The sequence below is a fragment of the Micrasema longulum genome, unplaced genomic scaffold (genome assembly GCF_059751315.1).
Source record: "Micrasema longulum isolate JH-2025_06_02 unplaced genomic scaffold, ASM5975131v1 h1tg000264l, whole genome shotgun sequence".
NCBI lineage: Eukaryota > Metazoa > Arthropoda > Insecta > Trichoptera > Brachycentridae > Micrasema > Micrasema longulum.
In genome coordinates, this window is record NW_028277468.1 from 18,272 (window position 1) to 35,381 (window position 17,110).

Below are 17,110 nucleotides of genomic sequence, written 5' to 3' on the forward strand. Positions count from 1 at the left end.
GGAGCCATTTTCCCTTTCTTTATTCCCAAGTGTGCAAAATTGAGATTTATAGTGGTAATAAACAAAGTAATTTAAACTTTTTGGGTCTTTTTGTTAAACGAGTAAATGTTATAACCCCGTGGTGCTTAAATTGAATTAGACAACTATTTTTGAGACTCGCTACACGGAAATGCGTACCTAGTTAAAAACAATTATCTTGGATTCATTACGTATAATTTTAATATTAAATCAATTCAATCAACCGTAAGGGTTGAAATTTTTCACAGTACCTGGGCCCCGATTGCAATGGGAAGTTATCATTTATCTTAAATTTTATCTTCAAAGTAAAATTAAGTTTTCCGTATGAAAAGCAGAATCAGCATACAATGTTTTCTTCTTGACATGTTCAATTATAAATTACCGACGAGGATACTTTAAATGATCACGCAAATATACTCATTTTCATACACAATTATCGGTTTTTCTTTAAAGACAATCGAATATAACTCTGTTAACTTCCCATTGTAATCGGGGCCCTGAACTGGTGTTCTAAACGTAATCGCAGGAATAGAGAATGCTTTGTTAGAGCGTAATTTAAGTACTAATTACGAATTACGTAGTAAGTTAGGAAAATATTAACATATTTTGTGGTTACCTACCGTATTGTATAGGACTTGTCGCACATTATTCATTCGATGTGTATCAATTAAATTTTAAAATAAAATGCTTTTTTATTTTTTTCAGAATACGGTTTTGAAATTTAACATACTCAAATAAAAAAAAAAAAATACAATTTATATAATTTCGTCATTTGAATTTTAACAAAAAGGTTTCTTACTTTTTACTCAGCTCTTTATTGTACCATTTTTAATACAATTTACAAGTTTTAAACAATTATTTTTTTTTCTTACGCACCCACACACACGCACCCTCTCCCTCATTCATTCACGCATACACACATTCACATACACATGAATACAAACGTCACACAAATACAATTACTAAACTTCTTTTCTTATATATTATGTGTCATTATATTTACAGTGGATTCTTTAAATTGGCTTTAGCATTGTTAAGATTTTTCTACTTATTTTGTTTATGTAATAGCTTTAAAAATCTCAAATAAAATAAAATGAAATAAATAAATATTGCGACAGCGATGAAGAACATTTAAGAGAAGGGAATAAAAAAGTCTAGGCATCATCAGGGCTAATCATTTGTCATTGGCTGGTTTAAGCGGCCACTTTACACACTGTGTAACATGAACTACTATATTATATTTCTGTTCTTTCAATTCTTTCATCTGTTGATGTTTGTGCAGTTAAAGATGAATGAAACAAAAGAATGTTCAAATATAGGCAGAAACAAACAATTATTTTCTACAACTTAATCTAGTTCAGGAAAAAAAGCCTCCCAAAAATTAAGTAAATTTGAACCAACATCTATAAATGAGGTAAAAAGGATTGTTGCGGCATTATCCAACAAACAATGTATACTAGATCCGATTCCAACATGACTTTTGAAAAAATGCATTAACGCATTAGCTCCATTTTTAACAGACTTATTTAATACTTCCATGGAGCCCAGCATTGTTCCAAAAGCCATAAAGAAAGCGAATGTAACTCCACTTTTAAAAAGTTCACAAGTAGACGTGGAAGATCTTTCCAATTTTCGCCCTATTCAAATCCCATCGTATCAAAAATATTAGAAAAAATAATTTCTCATAGGCTCGTTAATTATATCGAGCAGAATTTATTATTTTCGGTAAGGCAATCGGCATACCGACGTTTTCATTCTACGGAGACAGGAGTGATAAGAGTGCTGTCTGACATTACAACGGCGGTAGACTCTGGTAATCTGGTGTTGTTGGCTCTTTTGGACATGAGTGCTGCATTTGATACTGTAGACCATAACATTTTGCTTGAACGTCTGGAAAAAACTTATGGTATCCGTGATCAGGCACATATGTGGTTCAGTTCATATCTTAATGAAAGAGAATATGCAGTTGTGTTCAACGTTAATAGCTCATCTAACTTTAAGGTGTCTACTGAAGTACCCCAAGGATCAGTACTCGGACCACTCCTCTATCTCCTGTACACCAAAGATATAGAGAATATTATCAAAGAATGTGGATTGTGGTCTCACTGCTATGCAGATGATACGCAGATTTATTTGTATTGTAAACCGAGCGAGAGAAATGTGCTTGTTGATTTGATTAATGGATGCATTGAGAAAATAAGAAACTGGATGGCTGAAAATAGACTAACACTTAATCCATCTAAAATGGAACAATTATAGATGGCTTCAGCCAGACGACAGAATTTGATTCAGGATACGGCACTACCCGATGTGAGGAGTACCGCTTTACCCACCGTTAAACTACTAGGAGTCATCCTTAATTCTGACCTTTCTCTTGACGCTCAAATTAGTAGAACGATAAGTTCATGCTTTTACCAGCTGAGACAGATTAAATGCATACGCAAAAATTTGCCAGTTGATGCCGCCCGTCAATTAATAAATGCGTTTGTAGTGTCTAGAGTCGATTATTGTAATGGTATCTACGTAGGTCTACCGATGAATAAAATGACTCGCCTACAGGCTGTATTAAATGCCGCAGCGAGACTTATTATTGAAATCTCTAAATTCAGTCATATCACTCCAGTACTTCGAGAATTGCACTGGCTACGTTTTCCACAGAGGGTGGAATCAAACTCTGTTGGCTTATGTATAAGTCACTGCACAACTTTGCTCCAGAATATCTAAGGGAACTCTGCATTCCAGATGAGCTAGCTGACAGACGTCTTACGCTTAGATCAGCTACATCTACGTCGAAAGGAAACGTTATTATATATCTACGCAAACAGCGCACTAAATTTAGCGAACGCGCATTTGCGGTCGCAGGCTCTACGGCATGGAATGCTCTCCCATCAGAGGTCCGAAACTGTGAAAGTGAAGTGATGTTTCGGAAGAAACTTAAAACCCACTTGTTCTCTAAATCATTTGAATAAATTCTTAGTATGTGGTGGAAAAGTAGTATGAAAAAGTACATTATTTTTCTTAAATTAAAAAGTTAAAATTAAATTTATATCTTTATATAATCACTTTGTAAAGCACCCTTGAGGTATTATATTACGAAAATGGCGCTGTATAAGTTTTCTATAATTATTATTATAAGGTATACTCACATGAACCATTTGATTTTGCATTAAAAAATATAGTAAAATATTGGCACTTTTCCTTTAAGGGCAAATAAATATTTTAATAAATCATACCGTGATAAATTTGCCGCTTTAATTATCTTAAGTTGCATTTTATTTCTATTGTACCTGTACTCGTATAAATTATAAAGAAACGTATGTGCCATTGTTTAAAAGACTTAATAAGTCTATAAACAAACAAAATAAATAAATATGCGGATAGGAACACAAACATTTCACTAGAATTTTGGACTTATGAATGCTGATATTTTTTCTTATTTTCTATGTACTCGTACATACATATGTACATGCTTTTTTGTCAAATATAATTTCGGTGCAATTAGTGTGAGCGGAGATTTTTTAAATCAGGTGAAAAAATTCATGCATCCGGGAAATGCGTAGGGGTGTAACAACTGAGAGAGATATAGAAAGAAGGGTGAGTGCCGAGTGCACTGAAATCTACCTTGGCAAGCAAATATTTGTGGTAGGAGACAAAACTAGTGGTTCGCAATGGAGTTCTAGTGCCAAACCTAATGTATGGGAGCAAAGTATATAATTGGAAAAATTATGATGAAAGATAAGTGCTATCGAAATGCGATTTCTTGGCGAATGTGTAGTATAACGATGCATGATAAGTGCACAAATGTCTAGATCCCTGCACTATGTAAAGCTGAGACAAGCATTATCGACAAAATCAAGCAACGGGTGCTGCGTTGGTTTGGATATGAAGAGCGAAACGACAGCAAAAGAACGACTAAAAGGATCTACGATACGAATGTTGATGGATGCAAAAAATGAGGACGACCGAGAAAGATAAAGCGCGAGCCAATCCAACAAATACTTGAAGATGGACATGTCGAGAGTGTAGATCGAGTTGAAAGAATAATGTAATGTTTTGCAAACTCTTATTTTCAATTCTACTTGTAGCACACTGTAATACTAAATTTGTGTTATTACGGCATTTCTAGAACAATAATAAAAATAAATAAAATTATATTCAATTTACAATAATAACTTACGATTTTGAGTTGTTTCTTCATCTCTCTTGTGATGTCGATTGACTTCTTCCTGACTCTCTTGAGGGCAAGAACCCTTCCTTTATATATTCCAACTTCAGTGAAGATGGAAGAGTATCTGAAGTCAGCATCAGGATTGGAACTAAGAGAGACCTGACTAGTTCGAATGAGGGGTTGAATAGCCTGCAAATAAAAAAATTAAAACAAAATTAGAATGTCGGATTTCGTAAATGTTTTCAACGGAGTACGCCAAGGAAGTATTTCGGTACAGTATTATTTAAGAACCATTAATAATAAACTTATTTAGAGAATATGGCTGCTCAAATTAATTACTGGGGAATTTTTAATAATTTAATCTCTAATCTACGATAAGATCGTTTGATTTTTTTAAAAAGCCACAAAATTTGCTATTTCAAAAAATTTAATTTCTAGTTGTACATTCATAATCTGCATTTCCTTATGTTATCGATAGTTTTGAATATGTCAAAACTTTAAGTTAAACATGTGTTTTTACAAGAAACTTCTACATTTATTTTATTTCTATTATGTAATGGACCTCTATATCCTTTGAGTTCTTAGATTGTAAACTATCGGATACGACGTAAAATGATATTTCATACACAAATAAATGAAAGATATCAACTAAAAAAATCATAATATTTATTAATTAATTTGATTATGAAACCACCTTGAAGATGCCTACTTCGGCAAAAGCGCTCGTTGGTCAAAATAAAAAAAGGAAAACTAAACCAAGAAGTTTCATCGATAAGTTTATTTATAATTTTATCATAATCATTAAACACAATGCCTTTTAAAAAAAATAAAAAATATATCCGTTACTGTGGTATCTTCGGCAAGTACAATAAAATAGCTCAACATTTTGAATTTTATACCCAAGCTTACGCGTTACGATTGGTATTCCAAAAGATTTCCCTATGCACCGGTGAATACAGATAAATTTAAATAAAGAGACGTTTTATAAAATCCTCTTTAATCCGAATTTTGATTAAGAAGATCTGTTTCAGTATAGAAAAACTTTTTCTATTCAACGTTGGGAAAGTCGACGTTAATAGAAACTAGAAAAACCCGTATCAATTCCTTCAGCTAAATCCACTAAATTACCCCAAACCTTTTATGGAAAACTAAACCACAACTTAAGCCTTTTACTGGGGGAGAATCTCGTGAAAGAATCACGTAGTTCCGCGCGGTGATTTTTCCACAATAATTGATCCTAAGAAAGTGACTAAAGGAACAGTTAGCACATGCTAGGATACTAAATTTCTCAATCTTGCGACCCAAGTTACTTAGCCAAGTCACGTGCGGGAGAGCCCTCACAATGTGACATATGTTGGCGGCTAAAAACTAATAAAAACCATAATTCGAAAAAACGACATCCGTGAACGACAAGGAAAATCTCTTGCAAATGTTCAAAAGCCATTCATAAATATTTATTCATTTGACGGACTTATGCAGTCCATTCTAACGATGGTAAATACAATTTCTTAGAACAAATCCAGGGACTAATCAAATAAAATAAAACTAAATAAAATTAAAGCTAGGACAAAAAAAAATTACTACCTCAAGACAAGATCCGGACTATCTTAGTGAATTTTTAACTCTATAAAGACCAAAAAAGTCCGGATGTTTTTTCGAGTTTACAATACGACACAATCGGGACATTGGTGCATGCAAGCCATAGTTTGTGCTGTGTTGATTGAGGAACAGCACATTATTATTTCGCAACCGGCGGATCGGAACATTGAATGCCACCTGTTCCAGTAACGATGGTACATCAATTAAGCCATTCAGCAAATTAAACATAAATATGGAATCAATGTTATTTCTAAGTTTTTGTAGACTTTTGTAGATTTTTAACATTTACTCCGTAAGTGTAGTCTCCCCTCTCGAGGCCAATCATCCATGCTATTTTTCTTAGCAAGCGATGTTGCACCGATTCGATATGATTTATCCGGCCTACATAGAAGGGAGACCAGATCACGGATGCATATTCTAAAAAAGGACGAACAAGTGAGCAATATAATGTTTTGTCCGTGAACATATTAGTAAAATCACTAGATGTCCTGCTAACAAAACCCAAAAGTTTTAGTGACTTGTTAATCATAGTATCAATATGTTTATTAAAAGTAAGATTACAGTCCATAATAACTCCGAGGTCCTTAATAGACTAGACTACATCTAAATCAATATTTTCTATTTTGTAATCAAAGAAGATAGGTTTTTTCATTCGATAAAAATACATTATTTTACTTTTTAATATGTTGATTAATGTTAGTAAATGTAAGTATAAGACCACCTACCTACTTTTTATGTCTATCGGTTTCGAGACGTGCCCGTCTCTTCGTCAGGGCGCTCTCTACACTAACATAAATCGGGTTGTGGTCCTGTGGCTAGTGTCTCAGACTCACGGGCCAAAGGTCCGTGGTTCGAATCCCACTCTACCCCAACTCGATTCCATTTTCTAATAATGCGCTATTTACAACTCGTTGAAAATGGCCCTCAAAATTAAATATTTGGGTAAATCATAAGAACATGCGTAAGGCAAGCGTCTTATTTATTACACTTCGAAAGCCTAAATATCAATATTAATTGCAAAACAAAATTTTAATATTACCACTTAATCATTTTTATTTTTTATCAATAAAATTTCATAAAAAGTACATGTTTTTAAAAAATTCTACACAGATCTACTTTATGCATCGAGTAAATGTTATCACTGTAACTCTCCAAAAAATTAGACTAACGCTTGTGCTTGGAGAGTGACTTCCACTGTTATAGTTGTTCATTTATAAGAGTTTATATAATTTTAAATACAAGTACATGAGAAAAAAAAACATTGGTTACATAAAGAAAAACATAAAACTATAATACATTCATACTAATTAAAATTTAATGTAGTTTTTACACGTGTTCAAAAAATTTCTTTGGATTTACTTTAAATTTATTTATTGATTTATTTATTTTTATTTTACATGATATTTTTATTTTCGTTATATCTAATCGATACTCTTAAAATTTGTAGACTTTTTTCACAGAAGTTGGCATATTTTTAAATAAACATAAAAATGCTCAAACAAAATAAAACTTTACCAAAATATAACACAGTATTATGTTCAAAAGAAATTAGCTGGAATTTTCTAAGATAAAATTTTAATATCATTTAATGTACCGCTTTTCTGCGTAAAACGAAAGCAAAAATAGGAATAATCTTCAAAGGAATTCAAAATATGTAAGGATTTACGTAAGCATTCTGAACAGTTGCTAAAGTTTCCATTAGAAATAAATTTAAACAAAACGTAAGTATATTTGAACGGTTTGAATGTTTTAATAAACCTTTTTCCTTTACAGTGCGCTGGAATTTTACTTTCACGCGATACAGTAGAACAGGGGGGGGGGAAATGAGGTTAAGGGGGTGAAGCGTAGGGGACGGAGATGCGGAAAAAGGGACCGGAAAGGACCAAGTGGCCTTAACCTTACCCCCTTTTCGTACATTGACCCGTCGCATGGTAAAAAATACGTTTTGACGCTCGGCACACAAAGGGATTTTTTCGCGTAAAATTTGTCATAAATTAATAAATGGAATTAACTTAAATGCTACTACTACTACTACTACTACCGAATGGACCGCCACACACGTCTATCCTGGCATACAATCCTAGCCTCTTCCACATTCATACATCTTGTCATACATGCCCTTCGGTTCTGTCTGCTTTTGACATGACCAGACTTAAGATTTTGGTTTATCTGATCATGCCACGTCTTCCTTGGTCGTCTTCGTCCAACGTTGCCGTTCATTTTCGCCATATATACTTGTTTTACCATTCTCTCGTCTTCCATTCGTTCTACGTGACCAAACCATCTCAGAGACCCTTTCTTAATCTTATCAATTATACTTGTCTCAGATTTACACTCTCGCCTGATTTCATCATTCGTAACCCTGTCATACATTGATTTTCCACACTTTGTCTAAGAGATCGCATTTCAACCGCGTTCACTCGGCTTTCATCCTTCCTCTGCCAGTTCCATATTTCACTTCCATACATAAGTGTTGGGACTAAAACTCCGTTGTGCACTGCCAGTTTAGCTTCGATTGACATATTTTTATTAGAAATTACTGTGCTTAGTGCTCCGTTCATTTTGTTGCCCGCATTCACTCTTCTTTCAACATCTTTTTCTACTCTTCCATCTCTTGAAAACATGCTTCCCAGATACACAAATACTGACTGCATAATAAATGTAAACAACGAATGTCTCGAGCAAGTAGAAGAACTTAAATATATATTATGAATATGTCAAATATGTTTTCAATATATATTTCTGTTGTAAAATATGTATTATCAAGGTTTTGGGTGTTTTTCTTAATAATGCATATTATTATTGCGATTTTTAAATTAATTCCAATTGTTGTAATTTTAATTTAAAGATCAATTATGTTCTATGTATTTTAAAAATGTATAAGGTTTATCGGTTTTTTCTGTCTTGCCTGTAATATTGTTTGCTCCCATTTAACATATGTAAACACTGTTTGTTTCTGGCTGGTATTATCAAGAATGGTAAAGGCCATAATAAAGGGAAAAAAAATCTAGCCATTGTTTCTATAAGATATCCAATTTTTTTGTCAAAAAAATTATTTTCAAATTTATTGTACTGTTTTATTTTTTTTACATCTTGTGGTTTTTAAACTATATAATGAGGTTTTTAAAATCTTTTTTTTTTTAATGTAAAAATCATAAAATAAACCCGATATTATCTTGTTCGAGTAATTGCGTTCCTATGATTTAATTCCTTAAATTTTGGGGCAATTTTATTGTCATTATGAAATTTAGTTAGGAAATGGAAAAACTCTTGACCCAAAGTATGTATATTTCATTTTTACTTTTTATGTTTATTCATTTACATATGTTTTTTTTTCTTTTTAATACTAGTATTTTAACCGTATCTTATTTTTTTTAAAATTATAAATTGTATATTCTGTAATTTATTCTTGTTCTTCAATTTTTATTATTATCGGTATGTTTTATAATTTATAATAATTGTGTCTCATTTATTTACTATTAATGGCATATTTTTTAATCTATTTTTATGATTCAATTTTAATTATTATTACTTGCATGTTTTCTAATTTATATTTATATTGATTTTTTCTAATGTTATTATTATTCTTTGAATTTATTAAGCATCATTTAATGAAATAAAAAATAAAAAAAAACACATGAAAAAAATAAGGTCCTTCCTAAACACAGGAATTTCCTAGCTAGTCGGGACCTGAAACAAATAAAATCTGTACATTTTAAAACTGTGAAATACTAAAAAAAAAAAAAAAGTTTTGACACTACCATGGAATAACGGCTCTTTTAAATGTTGTTTGTAAAATATGTCTTTAAAATCAGTCAACAGGCTTACAATCCTCATGGATTGTCTGAGCTCCACCCAAACAATCTAAAAACATACTTGAAATCAAATTAGATATGGTGATCTAGGCAGATATGGAGTGTTATCTTTAAGCCGGAAGTGATAACACCGCTTGCTTCTTGAATGCTTGCCTTTGTTGTGTGAGCATATCCGTTATGCTGTTTGAAAATATTTTGTTAAATGTTCTGAGGATCCTCGGCAAATATGAAGAGTATCCGACGTTGGTTCAAAAAATATCATTAGTACGCAAATTACGGTCAGGTACGTTGAAGTTAATCTAAGCGAAAATATCACGGGCATATCATAAAATGGCATATCATCTATAAAATTAGACATTATTTTGTGCAAAAATATCAAACAAGCCAAAACCATTCTTAACTCTGAACTAAAAATGTGAAAGTATTTTAGATGTATCATTTTAACATAGTAATATACTCGAGGTCCCAGGTTTGATTCCTGCCAGGGCAACGTAATTTTTTTATTTTAAAGGTTGCAATATTTCACTATTTCAGCACTGTCACTTAAAACATAAGACTGATCACTTCACATTCATGTAATAAATGATAAAATAAGCCGCATTAAAGTTTAAATGCGGTGTCCAATGCGTCACTGGGCGCAGAAAAGAAAATGACGAACATGTTAATATTATTCTCAATTTTAAAAAAAACTTCACATTTCACATCAAAATCATAGGCACTGCATTGACACTTCAATTGCCTCGCATCTGCATTATTTTTGTTCTGTGGAAAGTAACAATTTTTCTTGTTTTTTTTATTCGCCATCGACCTTAAATTTTTTTAAACTATTGCAAACATTAAAGGCTGACATGATTTGCAAAAATATGTTGACATGATGAAACGGAAATTACCTTTAAATCAATAGAAATAAATGCTTATCTAATTAATTCATTCATAAAACAATGAAAAATAATTACATATTATTTTTTTAACATATTTGTCCATTATTAGTTCTGAGAAAAGTCTACGTGCGGTTAGTTAAATTAGTAAGGTTTTCCTTCATAGCGCCCGAGGCATAAACTTTTCCCTCCCAAGGTTGGTTTGTGTTCGGTCAGCTTAACGACTTTTCAGTTAGCGCCTTGTGACGTAAGAGTTGCTTAACTTTATTTCCGCACACATAATATTGTTGACAAGCTATTTATTAAAGGGTTTAGAACCCATAAAGCGATTAAAAACGTTATGTATAACACAAATCGCTCATTAAAAATATCATTTCGATCAGGGTATTTTAATATTCCCAAAATATTACCAAAATTAGAATTAATTTATATAAATTTGAAACACTAAGTTTGGGGCTATTTTTAAAATTAAAATAAGATTGTTTCAATTTTTACCACTTATTTAAATAAAACAAATAAGTAAAATAACATTTAATTTGAATTTTGCCTATGTAGAAGAGCATATACCATAGAAAGGAAAAAACACAGCTGTATTTGAGTTAAAATGGTGTATATAGCAACAAGATACCATTGTGGGGACCAGAGAGTTGTTGTCTATAGCCACAGTGCCCAATGGACCTATATAAGGGCGCGTAACACGTCACTCGCCCTTCTCTTCACCAGTACTCAAATTCACTCTAAAATATTATTTATGGAATCTTTGTATTTTCGTGTGTAATAAACCAAAAATTGTAAGTAACTTAAATTATTGGTTTATTACACACAAAGATTACACAAATAATATTTTAGAGTGAATTTGAGTACTGGTGAAGACAGAGAAGGGCGAATGACGTGTTACGCGCCCTTATTTAGGTCCATAGGGCACTGTGGCCATATACAACAACTGTCTGGTCCCCACACCATTGACCATCATTAAACTTGATAAAATCATGGTTTTATATTTGATAAAATTGTCAAAATAGAGCTTTGCTTAGAGGTTTTTGTTGAATTACAACAAAACTAAATCATGTTTACCGTTCTATGCGAAAATAAATTATTAAACAGTATGTCTCCATGTTTTTTTTTTCAAATGTCTGAACTTTAGAACATTTCATCTTTTACTTGTGGTAACATGATGTTACATCACTGCGCGCAAAGGGATTATTTAACACAGTCTTTTAAGAGTTAAGCATGGTAGGCAATAGCGCAAACCACCTCACAACGTGACGGGCTTACTTCCGCTTGATTTCCTGTTTCAGGATTTTTACCTGCGAGTAGCCGTTGAGTCGAAAACACTCGTCCAGGATTCTGGTTCTATTTCAAACACGGAACTTTAATCTTCATCCGCCAGGACACAGGCAAGAGTAAACGATATTTTATTTTAATAATAAAAAAATATTGTTAGTTTACAGAACATAAAAGTTTTTATCACTCCTATTTAGATTTATATACGATTGTAGTGAGAAAGATAACTTAGACAATCTGATTTATTTAATCATCTGGCACTCTTTTATAGAAATTTAGATCTGGATTGATAAGGGAAAATTAAATTTTCAAGTATCTTCATTTCAAATATAAAAATATATATAAATTATTGTTTTCAGTTTTAATGAAAACATTATTACGTCAATGATAAAAACTTACTCTCTGAACTTTGGAGCCGACTGTTGTGGAAGATTCTTTTTCGTCTGTAATTTTGATCTCCCGAAAGTCCAACTTCCACAGAAGACTATCCAGCTCTTGCTCGTATCTCCAGTTCCTGTACAGCATGAGAGAGGCTACAGCCAACAGCAGCAGAACACCTCCGGCTACTCCGGCGCCAATTTCTCCCGTGTGGCCTGAAATTTAAATTTAAGTAAAAGAATCTTATTTGATTTATATTTATATATTATGTATTTACATAAAAGTTAGTAATTAAAAATACTTGGTACCTTTAGCTTCACATAAATTAAATAAATATATATCGAACAATGGATCACGTTTAAATGAATAAAAACATTATTTTGACGAATTAAGCGACATAAAAAAATATCATTTAGAACATAAAGGTTCAAAGTTAGATTAGAAATTTTGTAAATAAGAAGGATATAAAATAAAAGCGATAGAATTTTAATAAATCAGCAGATAGAATTAAAAAACACACCCTTATTAATAGTTATCTTAGTTTGTCCCATACAACCCAACAATAAATATTTTCATAGAATGGAATCCTCTCTTACAGTACACGGACAACACATGTTTCGATAATTTGTCCCACTCTGTTTCATGAAAATATTAGGTATTGTATCTCTTTCAACTTATTTTTAAATCTATCTACGCCAAAGATAATATTTAGTTTTATATAAATTATCTTTACACTGTATAATGTTTACCAGTCTGAAGATGCTCATTAGAGGGTGAAAGCGCCAATTGCTCGAAAAATAAGTGGAAGTGTACCAAGTATATTTTATTAGTAAATTATATGTAAATATAAGTTATTACATCATAGTAAAAAAATCTAATCAAAGAAATCTAAAAAACCAACAAACCCAATTAAAAAAATAATTCGAAGCGTTAAACAGGAGCGTCATATTATTCCTGAAACTTTTTGATCAACGCGAATTATCTTTGAATTTGATATCTAGGCAGTAAAAAAATATTATGAAATGGGAAAACATTTTTGAAAAAAAAAAGAATATCAAAGTTCAAACAGAAAATTTAGAAATATGTGTTATATAACTAATAAATGAAATATATGTACATCATTATTATTAGAGCTCATATGGGAATATTTTTATTTTTGCACTATTTCAAGATTCAAAATAAAATTTAAAAAAAAACATAAATTTTTATTTTCTTACTAATGCATTTCTCCCCCCGAAATCCACATGGAGGTTCTGCTATGGGGGGACCTTTTCCCACCCACTGGATAACGCGCGTCAGCCTTAATTCCTGAAAAATATGATTACATTTAAGACGGTTACGTGATATCTCAAAATTAGGAAAGTAATGCTGACTAAGCGATGCTGGAATTCCCGTAAAAATTGCGAGTTTTTGCTTGTAATCGTTGTTGTTTTTTTTATTCAATGATCTCTTAAAAGTGCAGTTGGTACAAAAAATAAATACATTTTTGCTGTTTACAACAAAGTAAATTTGAATTTAAAAAAAATAATTGTACAAATGTTTGTAGGTTGACTGGATTCAACATCCTAGGAAGCTCATCAATATTGATATGAAGGTAATACAATAAAAAAACATTTTTTTTCTTAAAAGAAAGTATGAAAACTTGTGTATTTAGAGAGCTTACGACCTGAAATTGGCTGGTTCAAGTGATTGCAGTGAAAAATTTCTATAAATTTTAACCTAAATACTGCATAGAATTGTTTTTGTAAAACGCCCATAAGGTATTATTTAAAACATTACTAAAATGGCGATGTACGGGTGATTAATTATCTCATTTTTATATTCCCTTCTCAAAGAGGTTTGCATTTACATCCCTACGTCAATTATAATTGTTCATTACTATATTAAAGTAAATATTGAATCGGGTTGTGGTCCCGTGGCGAGTGTTGCGGACTCACGGATCCGAGGTCCGAGGTTCGAACCCCACTCTACCTCAACTTGATTTCCACTTTCTGATATTAAGTTATTTACAATTCATTAAAAATGGCCACGAAAATTGAAATATTTGAGCAAATTATAAGAACGCTTCTATATCTTTTTTAAAAATAAATAAACCTTTATCATGTTTTTTATATGCGCGTAAAGTGTTGGAAGTTTTTTCATGTGTATCCACTTGGTTCAAAGAACGATGTTATATTTTGTCATGTGAATAATTTAAATATGTCACTTTATAACTTTAGTGAATCAAAGCTGTAAATCACTGTCACTCGATATTTTTTTCTGATTAAGTAACTTTCACTGGAAGATATATCAAATTTGGTCGCAGGCGAATGCTTTTCGGAAGGGATCAACATTTTTTGCGTAAGTTTTAAATTTCACGCTCGAAGTATTCACCATTCCATAGACAAGGCGTCTCCTACAAGGAATAGTCAATTTTTGCCCTTGACATTAGAAGTAGGACTTGATAGCCACCAACAATGTCAAAATTTAAAAGATTTATGTTAGTGTTAACATGAGCTGTTTCAAACTTTTACGCAGAATTTTATTCAGTTACATATCTTTGAGTTTTGTTGTTTATTTAACTTTTTAATTTTTTATAATTCATACAATTTTTTCCCTCTTTCACAGCATACAAACTTTATTTCTTTATATTTTTCTACACTGACTGTACATCTGAACACAGTTCTTTCTTTCATTTCTTTATACTGCATCGAACATTTATGTCGGCTTCGTAGTGTAATATAAAAATATGTTGTTTATATCGATTTATTACATATTTGGCCTGAGCCAACTGCAACGGTTAAATGAAGAAACAAATGCACAAGAAACTGAACAAAAAGAAAATAAAATTATGTTGCAAAGACAAACAAAGGCAATAAAATAATGCGATACAACATATTCAAGAACATGATCAACATACAAGCTTTCGAGATTGGCCAAGTCAATTTATTTTCATCCCTCGCTGTGTTTATGGCGAAAAGATCAATTAAAAGCCAGAAGATCTATCCGAATGCATTTCAAGTTATGTGACGAATCGACTAATCTACACATTCTGGACGTTGGGGCATACAAAAAGTTGCTCATAGAAGATTTGATATATAGCAAATTTTGACTTCTAGTGACACGGTTTGGAACATGAAAATAAATTGATTGCAACAGAAATGGGGCATCACTATACTCGTGTTTCATATGACTCTTATGGACGTGAAAAATTTATTAAATAAATGAAATTCTGAGTAGTCTGAAATCATAAATAGCGATTTATTTACAAAGTAAATAAAATTATAGAGTTTCAAATACTAATTAGTATTTAAACTAAACTTTCGGTTGGATATATGGTACCTCCGTAGTAAATTTCAACGCTTATCAGTTCATTCAACCTCCTCGTTAAAAAGCAAAAAGTACCATCTTAATACCCATCCTCAATTCCTCTTTCTTCTTTAACTCATAAAGTGTCCATGCGGCTTGGCTGTGGAATCATCTCCCATTCACTATCAAATATGTTACTACAGTATCTCTGTTTAAATCACGTCAGAAGAAGAACACCCCCCTTTTTTTTCTTAATCTCACCTCCTTTCCCCTTTCTTCTTAATTATTTTTTCCCCATTAAGTAATAGTATTGACTTAAGGTAATTTTGTAAACAAATGCAGTTATTTCTATTTTTGGATTTCTTTAGCTTTTTTTAAATTTTAATTTTCTATTGAATAAGTCTTGTTGCTTGAATAAAAACAAAACTTTTATTTTAGAGATTGGTTGGAAAAAATTGCCATTTGACAATAAGCTCACCAATGTTCAATTGACATTATTTACAAAAAAATAAATAAATAAATTGATGGAGAAAATATCGCATTACATAATTCTTAAGTACCATTGGGGTATTTTTCAAAAGGTTGTTAACAAGCAACTAACAAGAATAATAAATATTTTTGGGGTGAAGCACGCAAGAACATTTTAATTGTTTGGTTGCGAATTATGTGAGTATGCATTGGTCAAGTATTATCACAACTTCTACATACTTTGTAGCCGCAACTACTGTTGACTCCCCACCTCAGTTTCCTTTGATCACCCACCACATTAATACCTCGTGTCATGAATCGCGAGTTTATTTCGTTGAACGTGAGCCGCATCATAGACTTTGTTTCTGCCAACCACCAGTGTTGAGTTCCACCACGGTACCTGCCTTCGTGTTGGTGCCGCTCGCAAGCGACCTGTTGGACCACAGCAATCAAGGACGACGATAAGGTTAGTGGTCTCCATTCCTTATCCATCTCATTTGTTGGGATTGTGACTGATTTACACTACATACCGCATACCGAAGGACCTCCCTTCTTTAATTAAAATTAAATACAGTCCACTCCGCTAATTAATATTATGGAAGCCCTAGGACTTTGCTTTCCGCTATTTTTCGCCCCACATCCGGGTGAAAATGAGTTTTTCCGCCATTGTTATCAACAAATGAAGGTGTCATGCATCCTCTCTTGTAAATTTCTGATTCATACCTATTTCCAAACAAAAAATATCTAAAACACGCTGTGTTATGTATTTAAAAGATGAAGCAAACCCATTTATGAATACGGAATAGAAAAAATTAGAAAATAATACATTCTTGAGTATTGTACTTCTTTCCTCCAAATATTCCTGAAATAAAACATCAACCATGAATCCCTTCCAGAGGTGGTATTCATTCGTTTTTCTTGTCTGTGGTACGAAATTCAACGCACGAAACTCCATTTCTATATTTCACAATAATGTCCAAACACACGAGCCATTTGTCATTTATTTCGCCATATTCCGAATGTCTATTTTTCACTGAAATCGCTTCTTTCTTCATTTAATATGTATTGTACGCTTGAGCAACAAAAAGTGGGCACTCTTGAACCACATTAACAAAACAACCCCTTCATTATTTAACGGACAAATCGACCGTGATATGGGAAAACGTTTAGAAACGTACGGTTTTAGATACAAATATTGGCTATTATTTATATCT

At 32.1% G+C, this 17,110-nt stretch overlaps 1 protein-coding gene across 1 annotated transcript in view; it reads right to left on the reverse strand.

Annotated features, from left to right (window-relative positions):
* Window positions 1-17,110, reverse strand: part of LOC148283057 (guanylate cyclase 32E) — a gene marked incomplete at its 3' end in the record, with an annotated part of 223,567 nt that overhangs the window by 16,914 nt on the left and 189,543 nt on the right. The window contains exons 11-13 of the mRNA XM_088224128.1: window positions 13,358-13,448; window positions 12,162-12,355; window positions 4,196-4,375 (exon numbers count right to left, since the gene is read on the reverse strand). Coding sequence (XP_088080254.1) covers window positions 4,196-4,375; window positions 12,162-12,355; window positions 13,358-13,448 — 465 coding nt within the window. The remainder of the gene's footprint in view (window positions 1-4,195; window positions 4,376-12,161; window positions 12,356-13,357; window positions 13,449-17,110) is intronic.